The 27,933-nt window shown below is 47.1% G+C and overlaps 2 protein-coding genes and 1 long non-coding RNA gene across 9 annotated transcripts; 2 read left to right on the forward strand and 1 right to left on the reverse strand.

Moving 5' to 3' along the window:
* Positions 1–420: 420 nt before the first annotated feature.
* PRUNE1 (prune exopolyphosphatase 1) lies at positions 421–19,421 on the forward strand. Of its 3 annotated transcripts, XM_086718164.1 has the most exons (9): positions 421–607; positions 6,552–6,626; positions 7,762–7,854; positions 8,389–8,591; positions 11,394–11,578; positions 12,178–12,336; positions 12,966–13,060; positions 14,939–15,097; positions 17,472–19,421. In XM_086718164.1, exons 3-9 carry the CDS (start codon positions 7,816–7,818, stop codon positions 17,898–17,900), a joined length of 1,269 nt encoding a protein of 422 aa, XP_086574290.1. In that variant the 5' UTR covers positions 421–607; positions 6,552–6,626; positions 7,762–7,815; the 3' UTR covers positions 17,901–19,421. The 3 variants fall into 3 exon arrangements, with proteins under 3 accessions (XP_086574290.1, XP_025768018.1, XP_025768020.1); XM_025912233.2 differs by lacking the exon at positions 6,552–6,626; XM_025912235.2 differs by lacking the exons at positions 421–607; positions 6,552–6,626; positions 7,762–7,854; positions 11,394–11,578; positions 12,178–12,336 and having other exon boundaries at positions 8,393–8,591.
* LOC147578350 (uncharacterized) lies at positions 17,346–27,287 on the reverse strand. The gene is made up of 2 exons (XR_015255111.1): positions 25,322–27,287; positions 17,346–18,020 (listed from the first exon to the last, which is right to left on the reverse strand). It is a non-coding gene; the product is annotated as an uncharacterized LOC147578350 (long non-coding RNA).
* On the forward strand, positions 19,545–27,907 carry BNIPL (BCL2 interacting protein like). Of its 5 annotated transcripts, none has more exons than XM_086718169.1 (10): positions 19,943–20,321; positions 21,291–21,383; positions 21,544–21,608; positions 22,043–22,267; positions 24,640–24,822; positions 25,013–25,115; positions 25,264–25,410; positions 26,514–26,558; positions 26,780–26,878; positions 27,248–27,907. In XM_086718169.1, the coding sequence occupies exons 1-10, from the start codon at positions 20,278–20,280 to the stop codon at positions 27,282–27,284; spliced, it is 1,041 nt and encodes a 346-aa protein (XP_086574295.1). In that variant the 5' UTR covers positions 19,943–20,277; the 3' UTR covers positions 27,285–27,907. The 5 variants fall into 5 exon arrangements, with proteins under 5 accessions (XP_086574297.1, XP_086574295.1, XP_086574293.1 ...); XM_086718167.1 differs by having other exon boundaries at positions 19,947–20,321; positions 26,514–26,600; XM_086718168.1 differs by having other exon boundaries at positions 19,952–20,321; positions 25,279–25,410; positions 26,514–26,600.
* The last annotated feature ends 26 nt before the right edge of the window (positions 27,908–27,933 follow it).

Raw genomic sequence — 27,933 nt, forward strand, 5'->3', positions numbered from 1 at the left:
TAACACGGACAATCAGAAAATTGGTGGCAAAGGGTCAGTTTGGTGAAGAGGAGAATTCGAGAAAGGAAGACTAAGAGCTGTTTTTGCCATGTATAATTTAAGACGTCAACCAGATGCTCCATGTAATGTATGGAAAGATGCTATACTTAGCCTGAGTCGAGAGGGGAAGTTCAGATGCCACAAATATAGGTCACACTGACACATATACATTTCTCTGTCAAATGAGTAATCTCGGAAAACTCGCCTTCCTTCGATTCTTGTGGCCATTTCGGAGCTTCTGAACTACGTTTCCCAGCACGCCCCGCGCCACGCCCCACTTCGCCCCTCCGGGAAGGGGTCCCGTGAGTCTCTGGGCGCAGAGCTCCGCCTCCGCCTCTGGGGCGGGGCGACGTCGGACTCCAGGAGTGTCGGATTACGCACTTCCTCCGGGGTTGGGGCCGAATCGCTGTGTGGCGGGTTCGAGTCCCGCCTCCTGACTTTCGCCCCAAGCCCCTGAGTCCGAGGCGGGGAGCATTCGCCTGGTAACGTCTCCACGGCCAGGGGCGGTGGCACACCTTGGGACTTCGCCATGGAGGACTACCTGCAGGGTTGTCGAGCCGCTCTGCAGGTAACGGATCCCGGTCTGTGACTGTAAGGAATGGAGTATGAGGTCCAGGAAGAACGAAGATGTGGGATCTGGGGACCCCCGAGGGTGTGTGGGGAAGGAGCACAGAATTGTGGGGAGGGGGCTTGGGATCAGATCAGCCTTGGGGCCGGAGGAGTGAGGAACGAGAACCTAGCTCGGGGGAATGCTGCTCAGTCTCCCCGTTTTTGGCTCCTGCCTTTGGGGTTTCCCCAAGAGCTGGGAGGGGGAATCGTGGGTCTGGGAACTGCATCTGAGCCTCTGCTCGCCGTCGCCTGGGTCAGCTCCGTCAAAAGGTGAAGGACTGTGGTGCCGCCAGTCGTGCCCCGCGGGGTGTATTTATCCCTTTCTCCCCGCCCCTCTTTCAGTTCTCCGCTCGCAGGGCCTCCTTGGCCCATTGGCCTCCCTGTGAGCCCCGGGGGTAGGAGGGAACCAGTGTCCACAGCCTTATTGCCTCAGAAGAGCTGTTTTTGTCTGGCGGGCCGAACTCATTCTAGATTTGAGGTGGTCATGGTGTTTTACTTTAAATCTGGTTTTAAGCTAAACATGCTCAGTACTGCAGGCGTATCAGTTGTTGACCCAAAACTTGCATTCCTTTGCCTTCAGTTTTCTTCTTTGGCCTTAACCCACATGTAAATTACGTAAGAATCCCTCGCCAGGAAGGGGTAAGCCCAAAGTGTGTTTGGAATCAAAACTATAAGCTTGATTTCTGAATGCTTTGTGGCTTATTTACGGTGCCCGGAGCTGGTTGGAATCTATCTCCCAGCCATGCTGACTGGTCATGCACATTAGGCTGCTACTCCCAGTTAGCAGCACAAAGCTGACCAGACAGGGGCTGGAAGAGGTCCCTTGGCCCCTGCTACCTCAAGTGACACTGCCCCTGTGGAGACCTAGACAGATGGTTGACTATGCTTTCCTTTTGAAGTACCTTTAAACTCTGCAGATTCCCTTGGGCGACAGATTCTAGTCTTTAACAAATCCTTAAAGTCACCTCTTTCCTTTTGCAGATTCGGCTTCTGGCATAAATGAATGTCCTCACCTGAAGTATAGGTGACAAAGGACAATTTTAATACCAATTGCACCAAATTTTTCCTTGTGAAATACAAACTTCGGGAAAGTTGACCTAATGTGTAGGGCAGTTTGGAACCAATTCATTAGGTTACATCTGATTTGCACCATAGGGAGCTCATTGGAGGACTAATGTAGAATCTTTGCGGCACTGTTCCAAGTGCCCCCCCCCCCCCCCCCACTGCAGAACCCAAATGACAGGTTTCCTTTCTACCACTTGGTAAAGAGCCCTTAGATCTGAAACCTCACCAAATAGCCTTTCATTGCATGCATCTATCCTAAGTCATCTTCACTCCAGAGTCCCCCCAGGTTAACAGTATATCTCCTACAGCAGTATGAAGCTGAAAAATACTGGATTTTTCCAGTATTGCTGGTATCCTGAGTTTTCTCTGCCTGCATTCATGCCCCAAGAAGCAAGATCTAGATCTTTATTTTTCCAAACTTGTGAACTTGTGAAGGTGAAGTTGTATCTTAGAGTTCTTATTATCACACAGCCTAGCCGGGGCTGGAAGAAATGAGAAAATCAGACTCTAGGAATCTTAGTGGAGGAACTGGTGACAGGACATACAGGTGGTTGCCAACAATGTAGATTGCTTTTAATTTATAGGGTGCCAGGCTGGTTTAGTCAGTAGAGCATGTGACTCCTGATCTCAGGATCATGAGTTCAAGCCCCACGTTGGGCATATCACTTACTTTAAAAAGTAAAAATAAATACTAGAGGGGTATTTGGGTGGCTCAGTCAGTTAAGCGTCCGATTCTTGATTTTGGCTCAGGTCATGATTTCACAGTTGGTGAGATCAAGCCCTGCATCAGGCTCCACGTGGTCAGCAGAGCCTGTTTGGGAATGTCTCTCTCCCTCTTTCTCTGCTCTTCCCCTGCTAGTGCTCTCTCTTAAAATAAATAAACTTAAAATAAATAAATACTAGATTGTTTTTAATTATAGAAGTAGTAAATGTACACTGTGAAAAGATTTAAATACAAAAAAGATACGAAATGAAAAAGATCGTTTATCTTCTCCCCATCTAATTCTCCAGAAGCTGCACCATGATTTCTTGTGTAAAGAGATACATGATTTAGACAGACTCTATTAGGTTTGAGTGTTTCTGTTAAGCTTTGGTATAACTTTTAGGGAAATGTGAATGCTTGACTTTTACATAGGATAGAGACAGCGTTTAACCGGCCAATTCCCCTATTGATTTATTTTTGTTATTTGATACCAGAGAAATTTTTTTAATATATATTTTTTTTATTTGAGAGAGAGAGAGAGAGAATGCGTACTTGAGCAGGGGAGGAGGCTGAAGGAAAGAGAAAAAGAGAATCTCAAGCAGGTTCCACACTCAGCATGGAGCCTGACGTGGGGCTGGATCCCATGACCCTGGGATCACGACCTGAGTAGAAATTGAGTCGGCACTGAGGGGCACTCAGCCAACTCAGCCACCCAAGCACCCCTGATAACCAGAGAAATTTTCTATAGCCTCTGCCACAACGATAGTAAGATGTTCCATTTTATTTATTTATTTTTAGTGTTTATTTGTTTTTGAGAGAGACAGAGACAGAGAGATAGCACGAGTGGGGGAGGGGCGGAGAGAGAAGGAGACACAGAATCCGAAGCAGGCTCCAGGCTCTGAGCTGTCAGCACAGAGCCCGATGTGGGATCATGACCTGAGCCGAAGTCAGACACTTAACTGATTGAGCCACCCAGGTGCCCCTAGGATGTTCCATTTTAAAAGAAATCCTGTTTAACTAAATATCGTATTCATGGTGACTCATCTTTCACGTCTAGTGGATAAAAACCTTTGTTTGCTTCAAGGCGGGGCTGCGTTCAAGTATAGGTGGTATCCATCCAGCTGCCTTCGGATAATGTGTGTTGTCTGCCCTCCTGTATGCATAGGGCAGGAATCAGGAGTGGCCAGCTGTCCTTCTGACAGCACAGTCCTTTCCTCAATATCTATACCATTCTCTGTGCTGGGAGGGCTTCTCTATCCCTGGCTCTTTTTTTCCTTCCCTCATTAACTATTTTGTAGACTAGGTGTCAGACCATATTCAGCTTCAGAAGGGAAGTGGTTGACTTTGCCAGCCCTAGAGCCTATCCTTTCTCCCCACACGAGGCCACAAAGAACATCAGGACACAGTCATTGTTACTACCAGCTTTGGGTGTTTTTGTTTGTCTGTTTAAGAAAGAAAAGTTTATATTTACTTGGGGTGCTCAGATTTCATTTCTTCCACTGGCAGCTCAGGTTTCCTCCTGCTCTAAGTATAGCTATATCTGTCCTGAACTGTTCCTCTGATGGTCAGAAAACCGAAGCAGTTTGGCTTTGCTTTCAACTGGTGGGGGATGGGGGGAGAGGTGGAAGGTTAAGAGATACACACGCTCCTCCTAGATGAAGAGAAGGGTGCCTTATAAGTTGGGCAGCCCAGGACAGTTTAGTTTATTCAGATATAACCATTTATTGCACCCTTTTTTATCTTCACAAGTGTCCCCATTTGAATAACAGAATGAATGGTCACTAAGTCATAAACTATGTTAAAAGTTAAGATACATGCCCACGAAAAGAGGGCGAGCTCCTTAGGGTAGAAGCTCCATATGAGGGCTGCAGGTGCTGGAAGCTGGAGGTCTAGCGGAAGAGTATTGCTCTGGCCTGGGTGGCCAGGGGAGGCATCCCAGAGACAGGGCCTTCAGGTGGCATGAAGAGGCAGGGACCGGTAGGGAAAGGAGAAGATGGAAGGCAGCTACAGAGCAGACACTTATGGGTTATCTCATTTAATCCTTGTCACAACTGCATGAAATCGGTTACACGATTATCATTTTTAAATGAGGCTTGGAGAGGCCGAAGTCCCATAACAGGTAAGAAGCAAAGCTGGGAGGGGTGCCTGGGTAGCTCAGTCGGTTTCCGACTTAGGCTCAGGTCGTGATCTCGCAGTTTGTAAGTTCAAGCCCTGTGTCAGGCTCTATGCTGACAGCTCGGAGCCTGGAGCCTGCTTCAGATTCTGTCTCCGTCTCTCTCTGCCCCTCCCCTGCTCATGCTCTGTCTCTCTCTGTCTCTCAATAATAGGTAAATGTTAAAAAAAAAATTAAGAAGCAGAGCTGGGATTCAACCCTAGTCTGCGACCTCTTCACATGACAGTTCTGCCGCTTAAAGGGCACAGCTGGGAATATACACAGCATGTATTGTGGGTGGTGAGTAGACCGGACAGGCTGGGATGATGGTGGACCGTGACAGGGGAGGGGAATGCCACCATAGCCTCTGCTCAGGCCTGCTTCAAGATGGGCTGAAAGCCCAGAGGACTCCTTTGATATTCATTCCTTTGGGTTGCCATCTGGGCTTGAACAAGCACAAGGGGCTAGTTATTCCCCTTCCTGTGGGTATCCTCTCAGAGTCACAGAGTTGTATGTGGCGCCTACTTCCTGCTCTCCTGCTTAGCCCCCCTCCATGCTGGGGATCTGACCCATCCTCATTCAGCTGGAGCAGCACTAGTGTGAGTGAGTTTTGGAAAGTTTCTCAGAGGGCCCAGCACGAGGGGGGTCCCACTTGCTCTGCCTTTTCTCTGTTCCTCTTACCTTATTTCTCTAGCGTCCGGGCCATATGGCCGCTCGTGTTTACACAGTTCCCTTTCCAGTGAACACAGTGCCTCCCCTTGCTGCTTCAGTGAGCAAGCTATCTCCACAGTCACTTACCTCAAGTGCTGTGTTGTCACTCTGGTCTGCAGCCATCTGGGCAGTTCTCGGTATCCGGGAAACAGGGGGACTTTCTCCGGTATCCAAAGGAGAAATTGCAAGTTAGAGGAGTTAATATAGGACTGAATTCTCCCCTTATGTAGGAAAAGAGTTTAATATTGAAAAGAATCTCCCCTCCCTTGTGTCGTTCAGTGTGAGTGGGTCTGGCCTGCCACCCTCTTGAGGTAGGCTTAGAGAAATGGGTGCAGGGGAGAACCTAAGGGCGGACTTTCCCCGCAGGTCCTTTGTGCGAAACCTCTGCCTTTTGTACTTCTCTGAGGGTGGGAGTAGGAGATGTGGGGGGTGGGGGGGTAGTTTAAAATAAAAAAACTTGTGTGGGGGGGCGCCTGGGTGGCTCCATCAGTTAAGCATCCAACTCTTGATTTTGGTTCAGGTCATGATCTCACAGTTCATGAGTTTGAGCCCTATGTTGGGCTCTGCACTGACAGTGTGGAGTCTGCTTGGGATTCTCTCTCTCTCTGTCTCTCTCTCTCTCTCTCTCTCTCTGTCTCTCTCTCTCTGCCCCTCTCCTGCTTGTGCTATCTCTCAAAATAAGTAAATAAACTTAAAAAACACAAACAAAAAAACCTGAGGCACCTGGCTGGCTCAGTTGGAAAATCATCTGACTCTCGATCTTGGGGTTGTGGGATCCCATGTTGGGTGTAGAGCCCATGTTGGGTGTAGAAATTATTTAAATAAATAAAACTTAAGGAGAAAAAAAACCTGTTTAGTTACTGGATAGGGCGATTTTTGCCACCAAAAGTCCTCTAAAATTGTACCTTTCTAGCTGTAGCTTTCTGGGGGAGGGAGGGTAACAGCCAAACAGGCAAGATGATTCTAGGTTCCCCCAGATTCCCTTTCTTCCTATAGTTATATTACTTGATAACTATTGCTTGCTATGTTTTGCTCCTCTGAACCCCATTCCTACTTTTCTAAACTCTTGGCATCTAGTAAATCTTCCCTGATTGAAGAAGTCAGAGTGTTTGGATTTTTACCTGAAAACCTAGCAGTTTTCAACTGGGAGTGCTTTTGCGCTCCCGGGGAATATTTGGCACATCTGGAGACATTTTTGATTCTCATGACTGGGTGTGCTACCGGCATCTTGTGGGTACAGTCTGGGGTTGCTGCCAAACTTCTCCCACACAGGACAGCCCCTACAACAAAGAACAATCCAGGCCAAAATGCCACTGGTGCTGAAATTAGGAAACTCTGCTGTAACTGGTAGCTCTCATTTTGTTTTTATCTCTTCCTCTCTCAGAAGCACGCTGAGGTGTAAGTTCCAAAGTAAATTTGTAAGAGAGAATTCTTGTGCCCTAAACTGAGCCATGGACATAATTCTTAAAGTACCTACCTCTTCAGGTTGTTATTTAAGACTCTGATAGCTAGGGAGACACAAGGGAACAAGGTTAATACTAACAGCAGATATCCCTCCCTCCTCAGTTCTTATCAGCAGCTGGACTTTTCAAAGCTTTAAAAATAAAAGTTCCAGGGCACCTGGCTGTCTCAGTCGGTAGAATGTGCAACTCCTGATCTTAGGCTCATGAGTTCGAGCCCCACATTGGGTATAGAGGTTACTTTAAAAATAATAATAATGATAGTAATAAAGGGCTGGGGGCATTTTCATGGATTGGGTAACTGGATCATGGACTAGATTTTATTTTACCTTTATTTTCAAAAGCTCTTCGCCTCTTATGATTTAGAAGTGTATGGATGTTTTTCCCTATTTGAAAACAGCAGGGTCAGGGGAGGAAACTGGGGTTGATGCAGCCTGACTATCACCTATCCCAACTGTTCTACCTTTGATTTCTCGAGTGCCCAAAGAGGCGTAAGACGTTAGAGAATTATTTACTGCTGTTCTTTAAGTTAACAATCAAGGAGGAGCGCCTGGGTGGCTCAGTCGGTTGGGTGTCCGACTTCGGCTCAGGTCATGATCTCACGGCCCGTGAGTTTGAGCCCCGCATCGGGCTCTGTGCTGATAGCTCAGAGCCTGGAGCCTGCTTTGGATTCTTTGTCTCCCTCTCTCTCTGCCCCTAACCCACTCACATTCCGTCTCTCTCAAAAATAAATAAGTATTTTTTTTAAAAATTAAAAAAAAAACAATCAAGGAGACGGCGTAGTAGAAGAAAGGGCACTTTTCTACCTCCTGGTTGGATGTGGAATGCTTAAACTTAGCAACACACAGGTGGCCTGTCTGCTAATATCCACATCCATGAAATGAGGACTGTCATAAGATTGGCTGACCCACCTCCTCTGTGAAGATCAGTGAGAGGGTGTGTGGGAAGCCCTGCTCAGGTGTAAGGGCAGTGGAAACGGACAAAGGTATGTCTGCTAGCGTCCCATTCTCATTCCTCAACAGGAGTCCCGGCCGCTACATGTTGTGCTGGGAAATGAAGCCTGTGACTTGGACTCCATGGTGTCAGCTCTTGCCCTGGCTTTTTACCTGGCAAAGGTGAGTACTTAGCAACAGAGTCCTTGAGAATGCAAAGATCTGGATCCAAGACCCAGCGCTGCCACTTTACACCAGTTACCCTTGGGTCAGTTAAATCCCTTAACCTTACTGAGTCTCAGGTCACAATCTCTAAAATCTGAAATGATGCTATTTTGCAGTGCCCCTGGGAGGATCAAATGAGTAGATGTATGTTGAAGAATTTGTAAATCATAAGGCAAATTCAAGCTGTTTATTATTTGAGTTCTTCTGGGTACCAGTGATCTCATGCCCAGGTCAGCTCTTAAGGATTAATAATCCCTTCTCTGCAGCATCTAGAACCAGGTCTTTTCCATGAATTGTCTTCTTGACCTTCATGTATACTAAGAAGGAGAGAGGGCAAGAGTCGTCCTTTTGTTTTTATCAACTGGGTAGGTGTGGCTTTGAGAAAGGCAATTACTTCCCCAAGATCATATCTCCTCTGGTTCCAATAATCTTGTTACTTTTCCTGTCTATGCCAAAACATTGCCATATGTTCTTTTCACTTTCCTTATCCAGACAACAGAGACTGAGGAAGTCTTTGTGCCAGTTTTAAATATAAAACGTTCTGAGCTACCTCTACGAGGTGACAACGTCTTCTTCCTTCAGAAGATTCACATTCCAGAGTCCCTCTTGATTTTCCGGGATGAAATTGACCTCCATGCCTTGCACCAGGCTGGCCAACTCACCCTTATCCTTGTTGACCATCATGTCTTACCCAAGTAAGTGGAAGGAAGTTAAGCCAATATTTAACATGTGCCATGTTGAGCTCTGATGAGTAAGAAATAAAGAGAGGAAGAATTTCTGCTCTTGGGGATCTCACAGGCTAATTGCAGTTGCTGGGTTATATCAGATATAGAAAATCAACAGAAAATATTGTTAGTTCTCCAGTTATGCAAGTAACAAAAAGAAATAGAAACACAGAGAAGTCAAACTAAAGGATAACTCAGAAATAATTTAAATCTGCCTTTAGTACCATTATTTTGTGGCAGATTCACTGTAACAGAAGCCTTTGAATAATGGTTGCAACTGTTTGGGTTTTTTTTAATATTTTTTGAGATGAGAGCATGTGTGCAGATTTGGGGGAGGGGCAGAGAGAGGGAGAGAGATGGGGACAGAGGATCTGAAGTGGGCTCTGCTCTGACTCAGACTCACCAACTGTGAGATCATGACCTGAGCCAAAGTCCGATGCATAACTGACTGAGCCACCCAGGCGCCCCAGTTGCAGGTCTTTTTAATTTTAATCTTTAAATATATTTTTATTTTCTTTTAAGTTTATGTATTTATTTTTAAGAGAGAGAAAGCATGTGTGTGGGGGCTTGGGAGTAGGGAAGGGACACGCAGAGAGAGAGAGAGAGAATCGCAATCCACATTGTCAGCGCAGAGCCTGATGTGGGGCCTGATCCCACAAACCGTGAGATCATGTCCTGAGCTGAGATTGAGTCAGATGCTTATCGACTGAGCCACCCAGGTGCCCCAACTCTTTTTAATTAAAAAAAATTTTTTTTTAATTTTTTTAATGTTTATTTTTAAAAGAGAGAGAGAGAGACTGAATGCGAGCAGGGGAGGGGCAGAGAGAGAGATAGACACAGAATCTGAAGCAGGCTCCAGGCTCTAAGCTGTCAGCACAGAGCCCAACACAGGGCTCGAACTCACAAACTGTGAGATCATGACCTGAGCTGAAGTTGGACACTTAACCGACTGAGCCACCCAGGGGTCCCTTTTCTTAATTTTTCTTTTTTTTTCAACGTTTATTTATTTTTGGAACAGAGAGAGACAGAGCATGAATGGGGGAGGGGCAGAGAGAGAGGGAGACACAGAATCGGAAACAGGCTCCAGGCTCCGAGCCATCAGCCCAGAGCCTGATGCGGGGCTCGAACTCACGGACCGCGGGATCGTGACCTGGCTGAAGTCGGACACTTAACCGACTGCGCCACCCAGGCGCCCCCCCTTTTCTTAATTTTTAAAAAGCAAAATTATTTTGGGGGGGCGCTTGTGTGGCTCAGTCAGTTAAGCATCTGACTCTTGGTTTTCAGCTTAGGTCATCTCACAGTTTGTGATTTCAAGCCCTGTATCAGGCTTTGTGCCAAGCAGCTTGGAGCCTGCTTGGGATTCTCTCTCTCTCAAAATAAATAAATAAAATTAAAAAAAAAAAAACAAAAAAACAAAATTCCTCCACTTACGCTCTGTTTCTCTCTCTCTCAAAAATAAATAAACATTAAAAAAAAAAGTGGGGGGGTGCCTGGGTGGCTCAGTCAGTTAAGCGTCTGACTTTGGCTCAGGTCATGATCTCGTAGTTCATGAGTTCGAACCCCACGTCAGGTTCTATGCTAACAGCTAAGAGCCTGGAGCCTGCTTCGGATCCTGTGTCTCCCTCTTTCTCTGCCCCTCCTCCACTTACGCTCTGTTTCTCTCTCTCTCAAAAATAAATAAACATAAAAAAAAATTTTTTTAAAAAGCAAAATTATTTCCTACAAAAGAAAATATCTCAGTGTCATTGTGACGGGTGTTAGCAGTGTGTGGTAACTGACCCTCGAGAGGACAAATAGGTGTGTAGAGGATAGAGTAGTGAAATATACTGGAGGGGAGCAGAGGATACGAGGGAAAGTTTCCTAAGAGAGGTGACCCTTGATCTCACTCTTGAGTGTTTGCTCTTGGAATGGGGAGGTGAGGTAGTTAGGAAGAGCATCCAGGCAGAGAGAGGAGTTAATATAAGCAAAGGCAGGCAGGCATGAAATAGCATGGTAGATTGGGAGAAATGGAATTTGTTATGCATGGCTGGAGCATAAAATGTGACCCAGAAGTAGGACATAGGAAGAGGTGAGACTAGGGAGGTGGGTGGGGCTAGATTTTGGACACCCTTTAGGCCCTGCCAAGGAGATTAGACTTGATGTTAGGATAGTGGGGAGCTATTGTGAATTATATTTTATCCAGATCCTGACAGAATCAAATTTGCATTTTTCAGATGATCACTCAGCAGCTTTGTGGAGGATAGCTTAGGAGGGCCTGAGACGGGAAGTGGGTGTTTGGTTGGGAAATTGTTGGAACGATCTAGGTGAGAGATATTGAGGGCTTAGAATAAGGCGATAGCAGAGGGTTGGAAAGGAGGAGACGGATAAGGATTGAGGTAGAGTCCATAGGATCTGGTGAACTGTGTGCCATTTGGGTATTAAGCAGATTGAGTGACAGGAGAGACTGAAATACTGGGTGCCAAGCGTGTCAGTCGGAAAGGCAGCTCCTAAGGAGATCAAATACGTGGATGAGATGCTTGTCGCTGATACTTCACCAAGTTCACTTATGTACTATTTTTTCCCGTTTATATACTATTTAAAGATGACTTCGGTTCTCACATGAAAGAAAAGAATTGAGAGCAGTGAGGCCGAGGTGGAAGTGACCAAAGTTCTTAGTGTTTGCCTAAGATGTGCATTTTCCTTCATGGGTGAGGTGGAGCTTTGGTTACAAGCAGCTGGAGTCCCCCCACCTATCTTTCTTTCTCTTTTCCCCACACCCACTTTCCCACACAGAAGTGACTCGGCCCTAGAGGAGACAGTTGCAGAGGTGCTAGACCATCGACCCATCGAGCAGAGACACTGCCCTCCCTGCCACATTTCAGTTGAGCTGGTGGGATCCTGCGCTACCCTGGTGACCGAGAGAATCCTGCAGGGGGCACCAGAGATCCTGGACAGGCAAACTGCAGCCCTTCTGCACGGTGAGGGTGGCTTTCGGGTTAGTTCCTCCGTGTCCACCCCAGAGGAGAGTGGAAACATCTAGCCTCTTCTAGCTTAATCATACCCTTTCAAAGCTATCCAGCTCGTATCAAAGGCTGGGTTCTTTCAGGGGGGCAATCAGGCATGAAAAGGCTGTGGTGAAAGCAGAAAGGAAGACAGACCTAGAAGCTGCCTGTTGGTGGCTATGTGACCTTGAGCAAAGATTTCTCAACCTTTCTTGTTCTCATTTTCTCCATTTGTAAAAAATAAAAAAGAGAGAGAGAGATTGAACTAGACTATCTCTTCCAATTTCTAGGTTTTTTTAATGGAATTTGGCTACAGAAGGGAGATCGTGTCTCTCTGACTCGGTCTCAAGATCTCTGAGGGTTGAGCTGCTCAGGCACCCTTTCTGCCTGCCCACATTTTAGTTTGGAATTGGGTGGTCTTACTCAGCACATAGTCCCAGTTCCTCATGTCGTTTCCAGTGTGTTTGCTGCACGCTCTTCCCTGTATTATGTCCACCTGGTTGGAGGGTTGTGTGTGTTCTAGTGGTTGTGAATGGAAGGCCATGGGATTTGAGTCCTGCCTCCTGCCTCCACAGGAACAATCATCCTGGACTGTGTCAACATGGACCTGAAAGTTGGAAAGGCAACCCCAAAGGACAGCAGATATGTGGAGAAGCTGGAGGCCCTCTTCCCAGATCTGCCCAACAGAAATGACATCTTTGATTCTCTACAAAAGGCAAAGTTTGATGTATCAGGTGTGAAACAATAAACTGACTTCTCTCCCTCCCGCATGAGAAAACAGATGGACAAGCCTTGTTCACAGTATTTTTGAACACTATTGAAACAGTTTTCAGAGCATGTATAATGCTTTAATCAGAGAGAACCGAGGTAGTATGTGAGTCTGATCATGAGCTAATCAATTGATTTACTATCCTGGCTAATGGGTAGGAGAAGGAGGAATATATTAAGAGTGTCAGAGGTTTCTGGGCTAATCAGAAAGTATATGAGTAAAATCTGCTGAGGGAATGCTAAATTATCTGAGTGAGATCTAGATAATTGTTTAGGGAAGCAGAAGAAACATTTAGGGTAAATATACAAAGGACAAAGGAAGAGAACAAAAAAACTTCCATAATTTGTTACCCAGATACTACCTATTGACCTTAAAAAAAAAGTACCACATGTACTTACAGAAGGTTAAAACAACACAGAAAGGGGTAAAATAATCTGTTTATAATCATATAATAATTAGTTATCTCCCCTATTCATTGGCCCAAGGAGAGGCTGTGTTTGTTCTCACCTTTGACCCATCTTGGTGTCCTCACCTTCCTGGGCTGGGGACCCTGGGCTCTCTTGTTTGACCCCTGGTCTCACATTCACTGTCTAGGACTGACCACTGAGCAAATGCTGAGAAAGGACCAGAAGACCATTTGCAGACAAGGCATTAAGGTGGCCATTAGTGCAATATATATGGATTTGGAGGTAAGAGCAAGGCGTGGGTGGGGAGAGAAAATCTTCAGTTATATATGTAACCTTGCCCCTCATTGCTGGCTCATCTCCAAAATAAATCTTGTACCCATGTACCTTTCCCTTTCAGCAGACAGGTCTGCTGTCACTCCCACAGTCCGTGACCTCTCACTGCACTACCACAATAGCCTGCATACCGGTTTCCCTGCCTCTGCTCTTGCACCCCTACAAACCATTCTCCCCATAGCAGCCAGAGTCATGTCTTTATAAGGTGTAAGTCTGAAAAAACAAAACAAAACAAAACAAAACAGATGTAATTCTGATCACATCAGCTCCCTTCCTTTGCTGCCTTTTCATTGCGCTCCTGATAGAATCTAAAGGCCCCAGGGGCACCTGGCTGTCTAAGTCAGAGGAGCGTGCAACTCCTGATCTCAGGGTTGTGGGTTCAAGCCCCACGTTGAGTGTAGAGATTACTTAAATACAACTTAAAAAAAAAAAAAGAAAAAAAGAATATAACAGCCCTACTGTGGTTTACAGGACCCTCCTTGATTTGGCGCTCTCTCTCTCTCTCTCTCTCTCTCTCTCTCTCTCTCTCTCTGACCTCATCTCCTTCCAGCCCCACTCCTGTACTCACAGTGCTATAGCCACACTCATTTTCTTTCTGTTCATGGGGTCCATTAAGCTCATTCCCACCTTAGGGCCTTTGCACTGGCTTTTCCCTCTGCGGAGCTGGCTCTTCCTTATCACTCAGGTCTTAGTTCAGATGTCTCCTCTTATAAGAGGTTTTTCCTGACCACTGTGACTAACATAATATCCTTCGTGCTCAAAAATCTCTAAAATATTTTAAATTTTGTTTTATCCTTAGCAGTTAATGGACTGAAGTGATCAATTTCATGGTTTCCTTGTTTATTGTCTACATTCCTCTGCCAGTTTATCAGCTCCACCAGGGCTGGAGCCCTGTTTCTTCTGTTTCTTCTGTATCGGCACCTTTGACAGTACCTGGCGCATAGCCGGTGCTCAGTAAATTTTGTTGAATGGGTGAATGACTGTAACTTTGATAACGGTATTTTACTACCTGGTTCCATATCATATTCATTTTAAATCATTTGGCAACTGGATCTGAACACATCCTGCCATAGTCTGTACAGCTTTCTATAAATACTGTGTAAAACTACTGAATAATTTTAATAAAACAAAATGGCCTGGTCTCTTCCCTTGCTGCCTAGTTTGGGAAACAAACATATGAGTAGAAAAGGCTTGCCAAATAGCATAAATTGACACAGTGAGAAATTGACACGTGAGATATGCCAAGGACAGAGAAAAGCCCTGATCTGGATCGGCTGGTAGTAGTATTCAGTAGAGGAAATACCACATGAGACTTTGGAGAAGAGTAGAGATTGGCAAAGAATGAAGAGCCAATGATACACTTGTCCCGTGTGTGTTACCGGTGTGTGCCATTGTTCTATTAGAATGAAAATACCCATGAGGCGAAGACCTTGCTTAAAAAATGGCAAGAGCAGGAGGGCGTTGTACGTGCCAGGCATGTTACATACGCAATCATGTTTTAATTCTTAAAATAGGCACATGGTAAATGTTTTATCCTCAAACTTAAGTCCAGGGAGGTTGATACAACTCCTTGATGGTACAGCTAATAGTTACCTATCAGAGCTGATCTTCAAACCAGTTCTGTCTGAACGCAAAACCTATATTTTCCCCATACTACATACTGCTTCCCGGCACACAGAGAACACAGAGTAAATATTGGATACCTTTTTTCTGGAGAACAAGACCCAGGTTAACATGGAAAGATACCCTTTGTGAACACGTTTTTTTACTGGTGACAAGGAGAGTCCAGCGGTAGCCCTTTTCATTGCCCCATTTCTTCTTTTTCAGGCCTTCCTGCAGAGGTCTGGCCTCATTGCAGACCTCCATGCTTTCTGCCAGGTGCACAACTGTGATGTCCTGGTCGCCATGACTATCTTTTTCAACACTCACAATGAACCAGTGCGGCAGCTGGCTATTTTCTGTCCCCATGCAGCGCTCCGAATGATGGTGAGTCTCTGTCTCTTCTCCAGCCTGAGGTCCCTACAGAGCTCTGCTTGTGAGCACTGCCCAGTGCTGTAAAGACCTCTGCTTGGTTTTTGTGTTTACACAGAAGTCCTTTGACCTCTTTCCAGAATCCTCCCTCCCTGCCCTTCCCCATTCTATATGTGAATAGCCTTAGTCATACTGTTAAGAGAGATTCAAAGGGAATTAGAGACACAGTTCCCACTTAGAAGGACCTTGAAATCAGATTAAAAGACAGTGTTATAAATCTGGAGTTAAAATTCGATTCTTAGCCTAATCTTTAATCTTCACCCCAGAAAATCAGTTCCTTCCTTTTTACCCTATGGCCTTGAAAATGGGAAACTCAAGAGAAGCCTTTTCTACTACTTAACTGTGCAGCGATGAATGACAGTGTCTAATGCTAATTCTGTAGAAAAGGGATTGAAGCACAGGTGTTCCTTCCTGATCTGTTTGGCCACCTTTCCCACTTCTTCCCCTTTCTTTTCCTCTGTTGGTTACTGGGCAATTAGCCCAGGGAAGAAGAATTTAAAAGTGGACGCGAGGGGAACCTGGGTGGCTCAGTTGGTTGGGCGTCCGACTTCAGCTCAGGTCATGATCTCACAGTCCGTGAGTTCAAGCCCCACATGAGGCTCCGTGCTGACAGCTCAGAGCCTGGAGCCTGCTTCAGATTCTGTGTCTCCTCCTCTCTCTGCCCCTCCCCTCCTCATGCTCTGTCTCTCTCTGTCTCTCTCTCAAAAATAACATTTAAAAATTAAAAAAAAAAAAAGTGGATGTGAGTCAGTCCAGGGACTTTGGGGTTTATTGGGCTACGTGAAGGCTGCTAAAGACTGGTCTGCATACAGCCTGATAATCTTTTGCATCCATGGAAGGTATGTCACCCTTCCTTCTCTTCCACAAAGCAAATGTGATTTCATTCAGTGGAAGGTAGTTTGGCACTGTGGAAAGAAGTAGTTTTTGTGTTTTTGGTTTTTTTTTTTAACGTTTTATTTTTTGAGAGAATATGAGCAGGGGAGGGGCAGAGAGAGAGGGAAACACAGAATCCAAAGCAGACTCAACTGACTGAGCCACCCAGGTACCCCAGAACTACAGTTTTAAAAGGCAGATGGACACGTTTTCTGTCCCAGATTGGCCACTTACCTGCTCTCTGAGCTCAGGCAAGTCAGTTGACTTCTGAATCTGTACGTGGCATAGTATTACCCACTGATTAGCCTGATGTGCTCATTAAACCTAATATCGTACGTAAAGTACATTGCTGGGCACAGAGTAAGCACTGAATAAATGGTGGCTCTCACTAATCGTGTCCAGAAGGAAAGGGTGCTTTGGCCATGGGAAGTGTCTCTCCCACCTTCCTAAGTGTCCCCACCTTCCCCCCCCACCACACCCTTGCAAAGTTCTGCAGATAACAGAGGGTTCCCCCACTGTCCAGGCTGCCTCTGCACTGGGAAATGGGAAAGAGGTTTCACAGCGTGTCCTGCCATTTCGTCTCTTCCTCCTCTGTTGGAAACGATAGAAGAGAGTGGTTTAGAACACTGGTTTTGGTGGCAGACCTGGCTTCAAGTGTCAGTTTTGCTTCATTCAAACTATGACCTTAGGCAAGTTACTTCATCTAAGCCTCTGTTTCCCTACCTGTGAATGAAGGTAATACTAATCCAAATTTTAGAGGGTAGTTGTGACGATTAAATGAGGTAATATGTGGAAGTGGTCAGGCTCAGCACCACGCCTGATGTACCTCCCACCCCCACTTTGATCTGTTCATTCTTTCTGCCTCTGTCTTGCCCCTGACCTCAGTCTACATGTGTGTCCCATTCTAGCTAAGGATAGAGTTCAAGTTTTTGAGCACAGATATACACTTGGAAACAACACTAGGTCAGGGGGTCCTAGGTTCTGGTTCAGACTCCCATCATCTACGTGCTTTTGCTCAAGATGCTTAATCTCTCCAGGCTTGGGTTTACAAAAATTAAATATATGATCTCAATTGGGGCGCCTGGGTTGCTCAGTCGGTTAAGCGTCCTATTTCAGCTCACATCCTGATCTCGCAGTTCATGGGTTCGAGCCCCGTGTCTGGCTCTGGGCTGATGGCTCAGAGCCTGGAGCCTGCTTCGGATTCTGTCTCCCTCTCTCTCTGCTCCTCCCCCACTCACATTCTGTCTCTCTCTCTCTGTGTGTGTGTCTGTCTTAAAAATAAACATCAAATGTTTCTTCTGTTTCTAAATACTATATGTATTCGCAGTAATACTGAACTCTGGCTGATTTAATCAAAAGTATTTCTCCTTCTATAAGGAAAGCCTCTAACTTAAGAGACCCCAGCTGTTTGCTTCACCACCTCACGTACCATCTCCCCATCTTGTCTCCTCTTTAGATCTGTGGAGTTCTGGAATGCTCCCACTCTCCGTCCCTGAAGCTGACCCCTGCCCCAAGCACCCACCCTAACCTCCAGGCCTATCTTCAGGGCAACACCCAGGTATCTCGGAAGAAACTTCTGCCTCTGCTCCAGGAGGCCCTGTCAGCATATTCTGACTCTGTGAAGATCCCGTCAGGGCAGCCCGAGACCGAGGGTGTGTGCAGGGAGCAGGCAGACAAGGACTTGGACAGGGCGGGGAGCTCCCTGGTGCCTGGACTGAGTCAAGATGAGGAGGAGCCTCCACTGCCCCCCACGCCCATGAACAGCCTGGTGGACGAATGCCCCCTGGATCAGGGGCTGCCAAAACTCTCAGCTGAGGCCATCTTCGAGAAGTGCAGTCAGATCTCACTGTCACAGTCGACTGCTGCCTCACTGTCTCAGAAGTGACTGCTGGGGGCGGTCAGGGTAGGGAGGGCGGTTGCTCGAACCACCTCAGTTGCACGTGTTGAGATGTGTCAGCAGTTCTGACTTCGGTGCTCTGGGGTCTGGTGTACTGTTTTCGTGAACCTGGGAGGAGAAAGAAGTGAAAGAAAACAGTTGCTTGAGGGATGGCTTTTGGCCTTTTCTCCAGATCTCTACCCATTAGACAGATTATATTATTTAATTTAATTCTCCAAATCTGCACTGACTCTCCTCTGTTTCTCGTTGGCCAGGGGCACAAGGTAGTACCTGCATAGCTGCGGCAGAGCGGCACAGGAAAGCATACCCCAGCAGTGCCCTCAGTAAGGCTCTTCAACAGAACCGGTATCTCTCATGAAACCAAGCAATCGTTGTCTCCTTGTATTCATTTATTCTCTTATTCATTCAGGTATTTATTGGTTACCTCCTTTCAGCTAGATAGAAGAGAGAGTGTGCTTTTGGAAACTTCTCTTGCTGTTTTCAGCCTTCAGCAGAATCCGGCCCCATGATTCCTCTTTCTGCCCCCAGTTAAGTGGTGGTGTCTAAGGCCGAGGTGGCCACAGTTGTGTTCTGAGCTCATTCTGACTCTTTTAGGATTGTTGGGAGGCCATTATCTTCTGTCCTGGTCAGCTGGCCTGGCTCTCAGTTTCTGGGATACCCCAGAGCCACAGGGACCCTGAAAAGACCCAGAAGACCCCTGGTTCTTGAGAGTTCAGGAGACACCCAGGAAGGCCTTAAGACCACATAGGCACTCTTCCCAAAAGACAGCAAAAGTGCAGTGAGAGCCCCGGCTCTATGCCCTGCTTTGGTGGCCCCAAATTCCTTGTCCATCTCGTTCTCTTCTTGTTCATATCGAAGGGAACATGGAGTTCTAATACTGAGTGCCGTGAACTATGTCTCTCTTGGCAAGACCCTTCATTTCTCTAGGTCTCATTTTCCCCATCCGTAAGACCAAGGGTCTGGACTAGATGTTCTCTGGTATTCTGGGATCTGCCTCTTTTGCCATCTCTCCCCTGCTTCTGTGTGTGTGTGTGTGTGTGTGTGTGTGTGTGTGTGTGTGTATTTTATTTCTGTTTTCCCTGGGAAAGCTCAGGGTGGGTGAATTGTATTTATATGTGATTGTACCAAGGGACTCAGCCTCATGTAGCATGTACAGGGGTGTGATTCATACCGTAGTGACCTACAGAGCACTCCCCCACTGACTCGTTCTGCATGTGTAGAGTCTCCCTTTTGCCTTCAGACCAACCTGCTCCCCTTTTTCCTACCCCACGGCCCTATTCCATGTAAGTTGCCAGTGGTTCCACCGAACAGTGGGATGTGTGACAGTTTTGGCATGACGTCTTCAGTAAGAGGGGGATGATGTGACTTCGCTTTAGGGGATGATGTCTGTAGCCATTGGAAGGTAAAAATAGTTGTGTGATTTCTGAACCAAAGGAATTTATGTTTTGTAACTCGGGTACCTTATTTTGCATTTTGTTAAAGTATTAAATGCTTTTTTTTTTTCCTGTTTGGGGTCTCATTGTCTCTTTTTATAACTGTAATCAGGCCCTTCCCTCTGATAATGGTTTCAGTCTCCTCAAGACGCATCTCCCTTCTTCTTGCTCTGGGGGATGGTTCCCTTCATTAACTCTTTTTGGGAATGAGGAGTTACAGCCTTCTATCTCTCCTTATCCTCAGCCTTTCATTTGTTTCTTCTTCTAGAACCCAGAACACTCCTAAAGATGGCTTTCCCAATCTTGCTTATGCTCAAAAAGTGGGGCCAAGATAGTCTCAAAACCAAAATATTTTTTTACCACTGTCTTTTGCTTTTTGTTTTTTTTGATTTTTTTGTTTAAATAGCAGCCTCCAGGTGGCTTGGTCGCTTAAGGTCCAGCTCTTGATTCGGCTCAGGTCATGATCTCATGGTTTGTGAGACTGAGCCCCATGTCGGGCTCTGCACTCACTCTGCAAGAGCCTGCTTGGGCTTCTCTCTCTCCCTCTCTCTCTGCCCCTCCCCTGCTTGCTCTCTGTCTCTCTCAAAATAAATAAGTTTTTAAAAAAATAAAGAGTAGCTTCCAGAAGATTATAAGGAGTCTGGAAGGGAAAACAAATTGCCTTCCTTGACTCCCCTGAGACTAGCCATTTTAGAAAATGTTCTCTCCTCCAAAGCCCGCCCCCACATAGGCAGGGTTTTTCTCTTGGGCAAACCTGTTCCTTGGGAAGGGAAAGGGAGGTGGCAAAACCTGTTTGAAGGCGAGGTTGCCTTCCTTGGAGGCAGGAGCATCTAGCAGTGAGACAGAGAAGGCCACGAAAGTTCTGGGGAGCCAGGACAACCCACTCTCAAGACAGCTGCAAGCATTTAAGGGAGACAGACCAACGTGGCAAGATGGGGACCACACAAGAGGTGGGAGAAAAGACGTTAGACCTTGGGTAAGTAAGATCTGGCCCACTGGATTGGAAACGAGCAATGAATAGTTGTGAGCTCTGACCAGGGCAAATCTTGGCTTCCTGGAAGAGACCCAACTGCAAGAAAAGGAATTTGCAGAGAAGTAGAGTGGCTTCAGGTAGAAAATGAGGAACTGGGGGTTCAGGATAATCCCCTATTGTGTTGTATCTGATAAAACTGCCCGTTGGGGGGCCTGGGTGCCTCAGTCAGTTAAACGCCTGACTCTTGGTTTCGGCTCAGGTCATGATCTCATGGTTCGTGGGTTCAAGCCCCACATCTGGCTCCGTGCTAATGGTGTGGACCTGCTTGGGATTCTTTCTGTGTCCCTCTCCTGCTCGCTGTCTCTCTCTCTCTCAAAATAAGCTTAAAAGAAAAAGAAAGAAAGAAAGAAAAGCCTGCCTGTTGTGTTTTCTAATATCCACTCCCCAGAATGGCCCTCAGGAAAGCTGACCCAGAAAGAAGCTGAGGTCCAGGTACTCCTTCCCAGCAAATCTTCCTCCTTACCTTCTTCCCCCACCCCTCCACCTCTGTCAGGCTTTGCCCTGACCACTCCCCAGCATCAGGCCTGACGAGGTGCCATCATCCCCAGCCCTGCCTGGTGACAGCTGGGCAGGTCTGTCAAGTTCCACCCAATCGTATGTAACAAGGAATATCTTCACCACTCTCGTGTAGGTAGAGCAAGGCCACAGAGTTAAATACGATGATACAATTAGCTTTACATTCCACCCTCCCTGGGCTCTGAAAACCCCACCGTGGGGGTGATCTGTTTCCAGGAAGGGGTGGAGGTAGTAGAAGTATCCAGAAGACAAGAGATCTGAGGGTTTTCTTAAGGCCTGCTCTCTGCTCTGTACCTTAATTACTATTCATTCCAGTGTCTCCTACCTATGATCCAGTTCCCTGAAGACACTGCCAAGTTTGTCTCACGATCACCTCTTCTCCCCTGGGACTCTTAGGGCTGGGGAGAATGCTGAAGCAGGGCCAGCAGCACCCCTGAGACTCGGGGAGCTGGAGCTGAAGGAAGAGTGGCAGGATGAGGGATTCCCCAGGTGAGGACTTTAAGGGATGTTCCTTAGGACTTGAAGGAAGGAGCGGGGGAGGGAGGCAGAGGTGAGAAAATCGTGGCAGGGCAAGAGGACTGATAAACTGATACCTGGCTCGATGCGGTTACCCTCATTTCTGCTCCCCCTTGGAATCTTTCCCCTCTAGACTTCTTCCTGAAGAAGTTGACCGTTCTGAAGATCCTGAGGATCCCAAGAGAGACTCACAGGCAGGTTGGTAAATTAGAACATAGGTCTCGGGGCCCCTGGGTGGCTCAGTCGGTTGAGTGTCCAACTTCGGCTCAGGTCATGATCTCACGGCTCATGAGTTCAGGCCCCGTGTCGGGATTTGTGCTGACAGCTGGGAGCCTAGAGCCTGCTTCGGATTCTGTGTCTTCCTCTCTCTCTGCCCCTCCTCCACTCACGCTCTTTCTCTCTCAAAAATAAATAAACATAAAAAAAAAAAAAAAGTAGGCCTCAAGTTCTTGATTCTAGCCCAGACTGCTGCCCTCATCCCATCACAGTTCTACTTCTCTTTTCCCCAATGTCCCATGTTAGTTCTTCTTTAGAATTTACCCCATCTCACTACTTCTATATGCAGGAATTCCATCTCTTCTTGCCAACACACACATACTTTTTTATTCTTTTCTCATTTCTCCCAATCCCAGGTACACCAAGCACTTTAGCCCTGTGTAGCCCACGCCCCATGCGTAAGCGTCTCTCTGCCCCAGAGTTGCAGCTGAATCTGACTAAGGAGACTGGAGGCCGTGGAGCTTCTCCCACTCATTCCGAACCTTCCTCTCCTGATGGCAGTTCTGACCTGGAGGTAGACGAACTGGAGACACCTTCAGACTCGGAGCAGCTGGACAGTGGACATGAATTTGAATGGGAAGGTGGGAAAGAAACCTGAGGCTGGAGCTGGTAGGAGTAGAAGCTAGAGTTAAAATTTTTTTTTTTTTTTTTTTTAACGTTTATTTATTTTTTTGGGACAGAGAGAGACAGAGCATGAACGGGGGAGGGGCAGAGAGAGAGGGAGACACAGAATCGGAAACAGGCTCCAGGCTCTGAGCCATCAGCCCAGAGCCCGACGCGGGGCTCGAACTCACGGACCGCGAGATCGTGACCTGGCTGAAGTCGGACGCTTAACCGACTGCGCCACCCAGGCGCCCCTCGGAGTAGAAGCTAGAGTTAAAGCAGCTCAGGATGGATTTAATCAGACTAAAGTTAGAAGCAATAATGTGGGGACCAAGTGATAAGGTCAGCAAAATTACTTTCCTCAGAACAGAAAGCTAGAGCCTATAGATCCCATGCGAGAGTCATCAGTAGAGGGGTGGGGAGGGTCCTTTGTTTATTAAGGAAAATTTTATCCGGTGAGTGTTACATGCTATTACTGAGCAAGAACTGAGTTATAAAGATGAATAAGATAGTCCTATCCTCAGGGAATTCTCTGTTTAATAGGAAATTAAAATATACATACTTTATGCAAATAAACATAGTTAAGGATTATGGTCTACATATGTATAGGTTATGGTCAGCAGGGATGAGAACAAGGTCAATTCTTGCCTGAGAAACATTAGGAAAGACTTCACAGAGGAGGTGATTCTGAGCTGGCCTTTATCAGGTAGCTGGGGAGGCATTCTAGGTGGAAGAAACAAGTTGGGTAAGAACGTGGCATGTTGGAGAATTCAAAGTATTAAGCATGACTATTTTGATATTAAGGAAAACTTTGTTTCTTCTCTACTCACAACACTTCCGACACCAGATGTGTGGGTTTTCCCCACCCCAACCAATTCTCCACTTCTCCAGACATCAAAAGGGTGTCTTACAGTTCAGCCATGCTGCTTGACTGGAGTCAGCACAGACCCCACAGGTTAAGGGCTCCCCTACAGGATTGCCCTGGACTTCAGATGCCAACCACATGTCCAAATTGTCACTTGAGCTTCTGAATCAGAGTGCTATGTTAAGTTGGCAAGAGTCAAATCATGGAGGTCCTTGCTACCATACTGAGGAGTTTAGATTTTATCCTGTAGGCAATGAAAAGGCACTGAATGGTTTTAATCAAGGGAGTAACATGATCAGATTTGACGGCTCTAAAGAGGTTGGAAACAACCTAAAGGTCCATCAGTCGAGTATTAAATCTAATACGGTGTGTCCATGCAATGGAATACTAAATACTAGGCAACAATTTCTTAAGATGAAGCGGCTGTTTCCATTGCTATGGAAGGATCATGCAGAATTGCTGGATATGGTATATTGCCATTTGAATAAGAAAGGTAGGGTAGAAAACAAAGCTTGCTGTAGCAAGGGGGTAGAAGGTGGAATGAAGTAAACAAACTAGAGGCAAGGAGACCAGTTAAGAGGTTAGCACTAAAGCCAGGTGAGTAATGCTAAGAACCTGAATCAGGACAGCAATAGTGGAAAGAATAATAAGAGAATATAATGGAGATAGATGGAAGAAGATATGGGGTCCAGCTGGCTTGAGCACTGACAGAGAAGAAAATCTTGGATGACATCAGTTTTCTCTCTCAGGCAGCTAGATGGATGTAGTCATCAAGAAAGGAAATATGGCTGGGGCACCTGGGTGGCTCTGTTGATTGAGTGTCTGACTTTGGCTCAGGTCATGATCTTGCAGTTCATGAGTTCGAGCCCCACGTCAGCTTCACTGCTGTCAGCCTGTCAAAGCAGAGCCCACTTCAGATCATCTGTCCCTCTTTCTCTACCCATCCCCTACTTGTGCTCTCCCAAAAATAAGAAAAAAAAAAAAGGAAATATGGGAGAGGGGAGGAAGAGAATGAGTCTGACTTACAGCTGGGTCTGGTGACTTGAAGATGACACAAACTAGAGATGTCCACTCTAAGCGTTTAGGGACATGGGTCTGGAGTTAGGAGAGACGTGTGGGTTAGAGAGGCAAATTTGGAATCATCACCTTACTGGTGGTGATTGAAGACATGGGAAGAGATGAGCTCACCCAAGGAAAAGCATGGAAAGAAGAATACGGAAAAAAACTAATACTGGCAAGGGCCATGGACCTACCATAGTGCAGGGTTACCTCAAGGCCAGTGTCTAGTGAAAAAGTGAGGATCATGAGTCACAGGAAATAGAAACCAGCAAGCAGTTGTATTGATTGGACAAACTAGGGCTGGAGTCCTGGAAAACACTGAGGAATGAGATGTTGGAGTAATCAACTCTAAGAACCTGGGGAAGTTACAAGACACTGAAGGTATGTACCGTGCCTTATGGACCCTTTCCCATCCCTCTCTTTTAGATGAGCTGCCCCGTGCAGAGGGTCTGGGGGCCAATGAAGCAGCAGAAAGGCTGGGCCGGGGTTGTGTGTGGGATGTAGCTGGAGAAGATGGTCGTCACTGGAGAGTGTTCCGAACAGGACAGCGGGAACAGCGAGTGGACATGACGGTCATTGAGCCCTATAAGAAAGTCCTCTCTCATGGAGGTAATGACTACCATAAGTGGAGGGGTAAGAACTGTGACTTACTGAATAAAAGGCTTGAGTTGGAAACTCCGTTACTGGGTACAAAATCCTTCCTGTAACTTTCAGAGACCCTCAGAGTCCTTCAACCTAAACAGATGTACTGTCAATGTGTAGCTGTTGACTGAATAAATGGTCCCTTTGTCCTCTCCAGGTTACCATGGTGATGGCCTCAATGCTGTCATTGTCTTTGCTTCCTGTTACCTACCCAGCAGCAGCATCCCCAACTATACCTATGTCATGGAGCACTTGTTCAGGTGAGTCCGACGCCCTGAAGGGCCCCAGGGTGGATGTTGGGAGGGAAAAGCAACAACAAGAACACCCTGTGATCAGAAGCTGACTGGAAAGTCTACAGTCATGTCCCCCCGACACCCCACATCCTGAAGCATGTCCCTTCCTTGACAGTTGTGTGCCCCCCAGGTATATGGTGGGAACTCTGGAGCTGCTGGTAGCTGAAAATTACCTGCTTGTCCACTTGAGCGGAGGCACGACTAGAGCCCAGGTCCCACCTCTGGGCTGGATGCGCCAGTGTTACCATGCTCTGGACCGGCGGTGAGCCACGGGGCAGTGGGGCTGCCACTCTCTCTGTGCCTTCTCTTTCCCTCTTTCCATTCTTTCTTCTTCCACGTAGCCCCTTCCTCTTCACCTTGTCCCTCTACACCCCTTTCCAGGCCTCCCCTGTCTTCCGTCCTCTCTCGGAGTCAGGGAAATCTAGTCGCAGATCTTGCTTTTCCCATTTACCTGCTGTATGACTTTGGGCAAGTCACTTAGCCTCCCTGGGACTCCATTTCCTTCTCTGCAGAACAGCAACAAGAATACCTTCGCCATCGCGCACGTGTGAAAATCAAATAAATCAGCGTGGCATGTTGCCTGGCACACAGAAGGTGCTCCCTTTGGTCACCATCTCACCATTTATTTCACTTCCCAGGAGCCACTGTCTCTGCCTCTCTTCTCTGCCTGCTTCCCTGACCCGTAAGGCTTTGTTCCATGCGATGTTCCCTTTTCCTCCTTTCTTTCCCCCATCTTCCCTTTGCTCACTTTTTCTTTTTGTTTCTTCCCCCCTCCCCCCCACTGGCCTTCCTCCACCTGGAGTTCTGTCAGTTGTCCTCGTCACAAGGGGAGGGGACAGGGGAGTCGCCAAGGACTTAGGCAAGGGTAGGGCACAGGAGGGAGGTGGGGCAGAGGAGGACTCCAGGCTGAAGAGTTCTGGCAAGAGATTCCTAAAACCAAGGAGCCTTGGGGCACCTGCGTGGCTCAGTTGGTTAAGCTCTGGCCTTGGGCTCAGGTCATGATCTCACAGTTCACAAGTTCAAGCCCCGCATCAGGCTCTGTGCTGACAGCTCAGAGCCTGGAGCCTGCTTCAGATTCTGCTGTGTCTCCCTCTGTCTCTGTCCCTCCTCCTGCTTGCACTCTGTCTGTCTCTCTCTCTCTCCAAAATAAATAAACATTAAAAAAAAAAGACTTAAAAAGAAATAAAACTGAGGAGCTTTGCAGGGCTAAACATGATGGGTGGGGCTCAGACTGTGGCCGAGGAGCAGGGACTAGCCCCAACTGCCAGAGAAATCTAGAAACTGCAGAAGTGAAAGCACAGAAGATAGCTCCACCTGATTTTCTGGAATGAAGGTGGGAGAACAGAACAATCTCCTATTCTGCAGCCTCCGGAAAAACCTGCGTGGCCTGGTCGTTGTCCACACCACATGGTATGTGAAGGCATTCTTGGCACTGCTGCGACCCTTCATCAGGTATAAGCTTTGGGGACCAGGACCCGCTCCCATTTTCAAAATCAAGATTAAGAAGATCTTGCCCCACCCTGGCTCCTTCTAGCCTTAACCATGCTATACTTGTCACATGTCCCTTTGTAAGCCTCTCCAGGAGCCCTCTTCCCAGTACAACACACACTTGGCTTATCCTCTCTTTTCAGTTCCAAGTTCACACGAAAGATCCGTTTTCTGAACAGCCTGCGAGAGCTGGCCCAACTCATCTCCTTGGATCAGGTTCACATCCCTGAAGCTGTCAGACAGTGAGTTCCGAGCTTAAGGATAAAAGTTGGGGGTGGGACGTATAAAGCCAATTCCTGTTTTCTTAATGCCTTGGGAGAGATGCAGGGGAACTAAATAAAAAACGATACATATAAGTGCTGAGGCATCCAAGAATAAAGGAATATTCACAGCACCGAATTTAGAGGAGACTGAGATCACCCCTAGAGGTCAAGGAGGGATATGTTGGCAGTGCAAAGGAGAAAACATGTGTTGGGGGGAGGTCCTAGGGGACCTCCAGCTTGACCAGCACCAGATCTTCTCCTTCAATTCTCTGGCTTCTCTCCCCAAACCAGTAGGTAAAATCCAGGTCTTGCTCCTGTACCACCTTTTTGTTTTTCTCTCTCTCCTAGGCTGGACAGGGATCTCCATGGCTCAGGAGGCACCTAGTATAAGACAGGACTCAAGGACCTTAGAACCAAGCAAAGATACTGATCTGCCTATGCCCTAACCCTGAAATATCTGGGCTGCTTCCTAAACCACCTCATCTTCAACCCTAGTGCCACTGGACCTTCACATATCATTGGGGTGTCATTCCTCTCATAACCCTGCCTTCAAAGTTCTGAGGTCCGGAACCTGATCTGCGGGGGGGAGGGGAGGGGGGGGGAGGCGACACATCATTTCAGCAGTAGGGGTGCATGTAGGGGTGTCTTGTATGGGAAAGGGCAAGGCTGTGGGTTTTAGTCCTGCTTGAGCTGCAGAACCCTGGGCAAATAACTGCATCTCACTGAGTGTCCTCTTTTCCTCCCCCTTCAAATGGGAGCCCCTGGTCGCCTGTGAAGCTCAGGGTGGGTGGGGCATAACTGACCGCGGCAAGCCCCCCACCCCCACCCCGTCTGTTGGGGGACCAGGAGTCAGCTCCCTACGTATCGAAGAACCGCTGTTTCCTTCTTCGTCACGTCTGCTGCCTGTGAGCCTGGGAAGGAGCGCTTTCAAAGCCTGTAGTTTCGTCCTGTCTCCTGTCTCGTAAACTCAGATCCGTAGCGGTTAATAAACTGCGATGCACGATGTAAGCTCGGCTCCGAGGAAGTGCACTGCC

Source organism: Puma concolor, chromosome C1 (assembly GCF_028749965.1).
Source record: "Puma concolor isolate L17-30 chromosome C1, mPumCon1.1.hap2, whole genome shotgun sequence".
NCBI classification, from domain to species: Eukaryota; Metazoa; Chordata; class Mammalia; order Carnivora; family Felidae; genus Puma; species Puma concolor.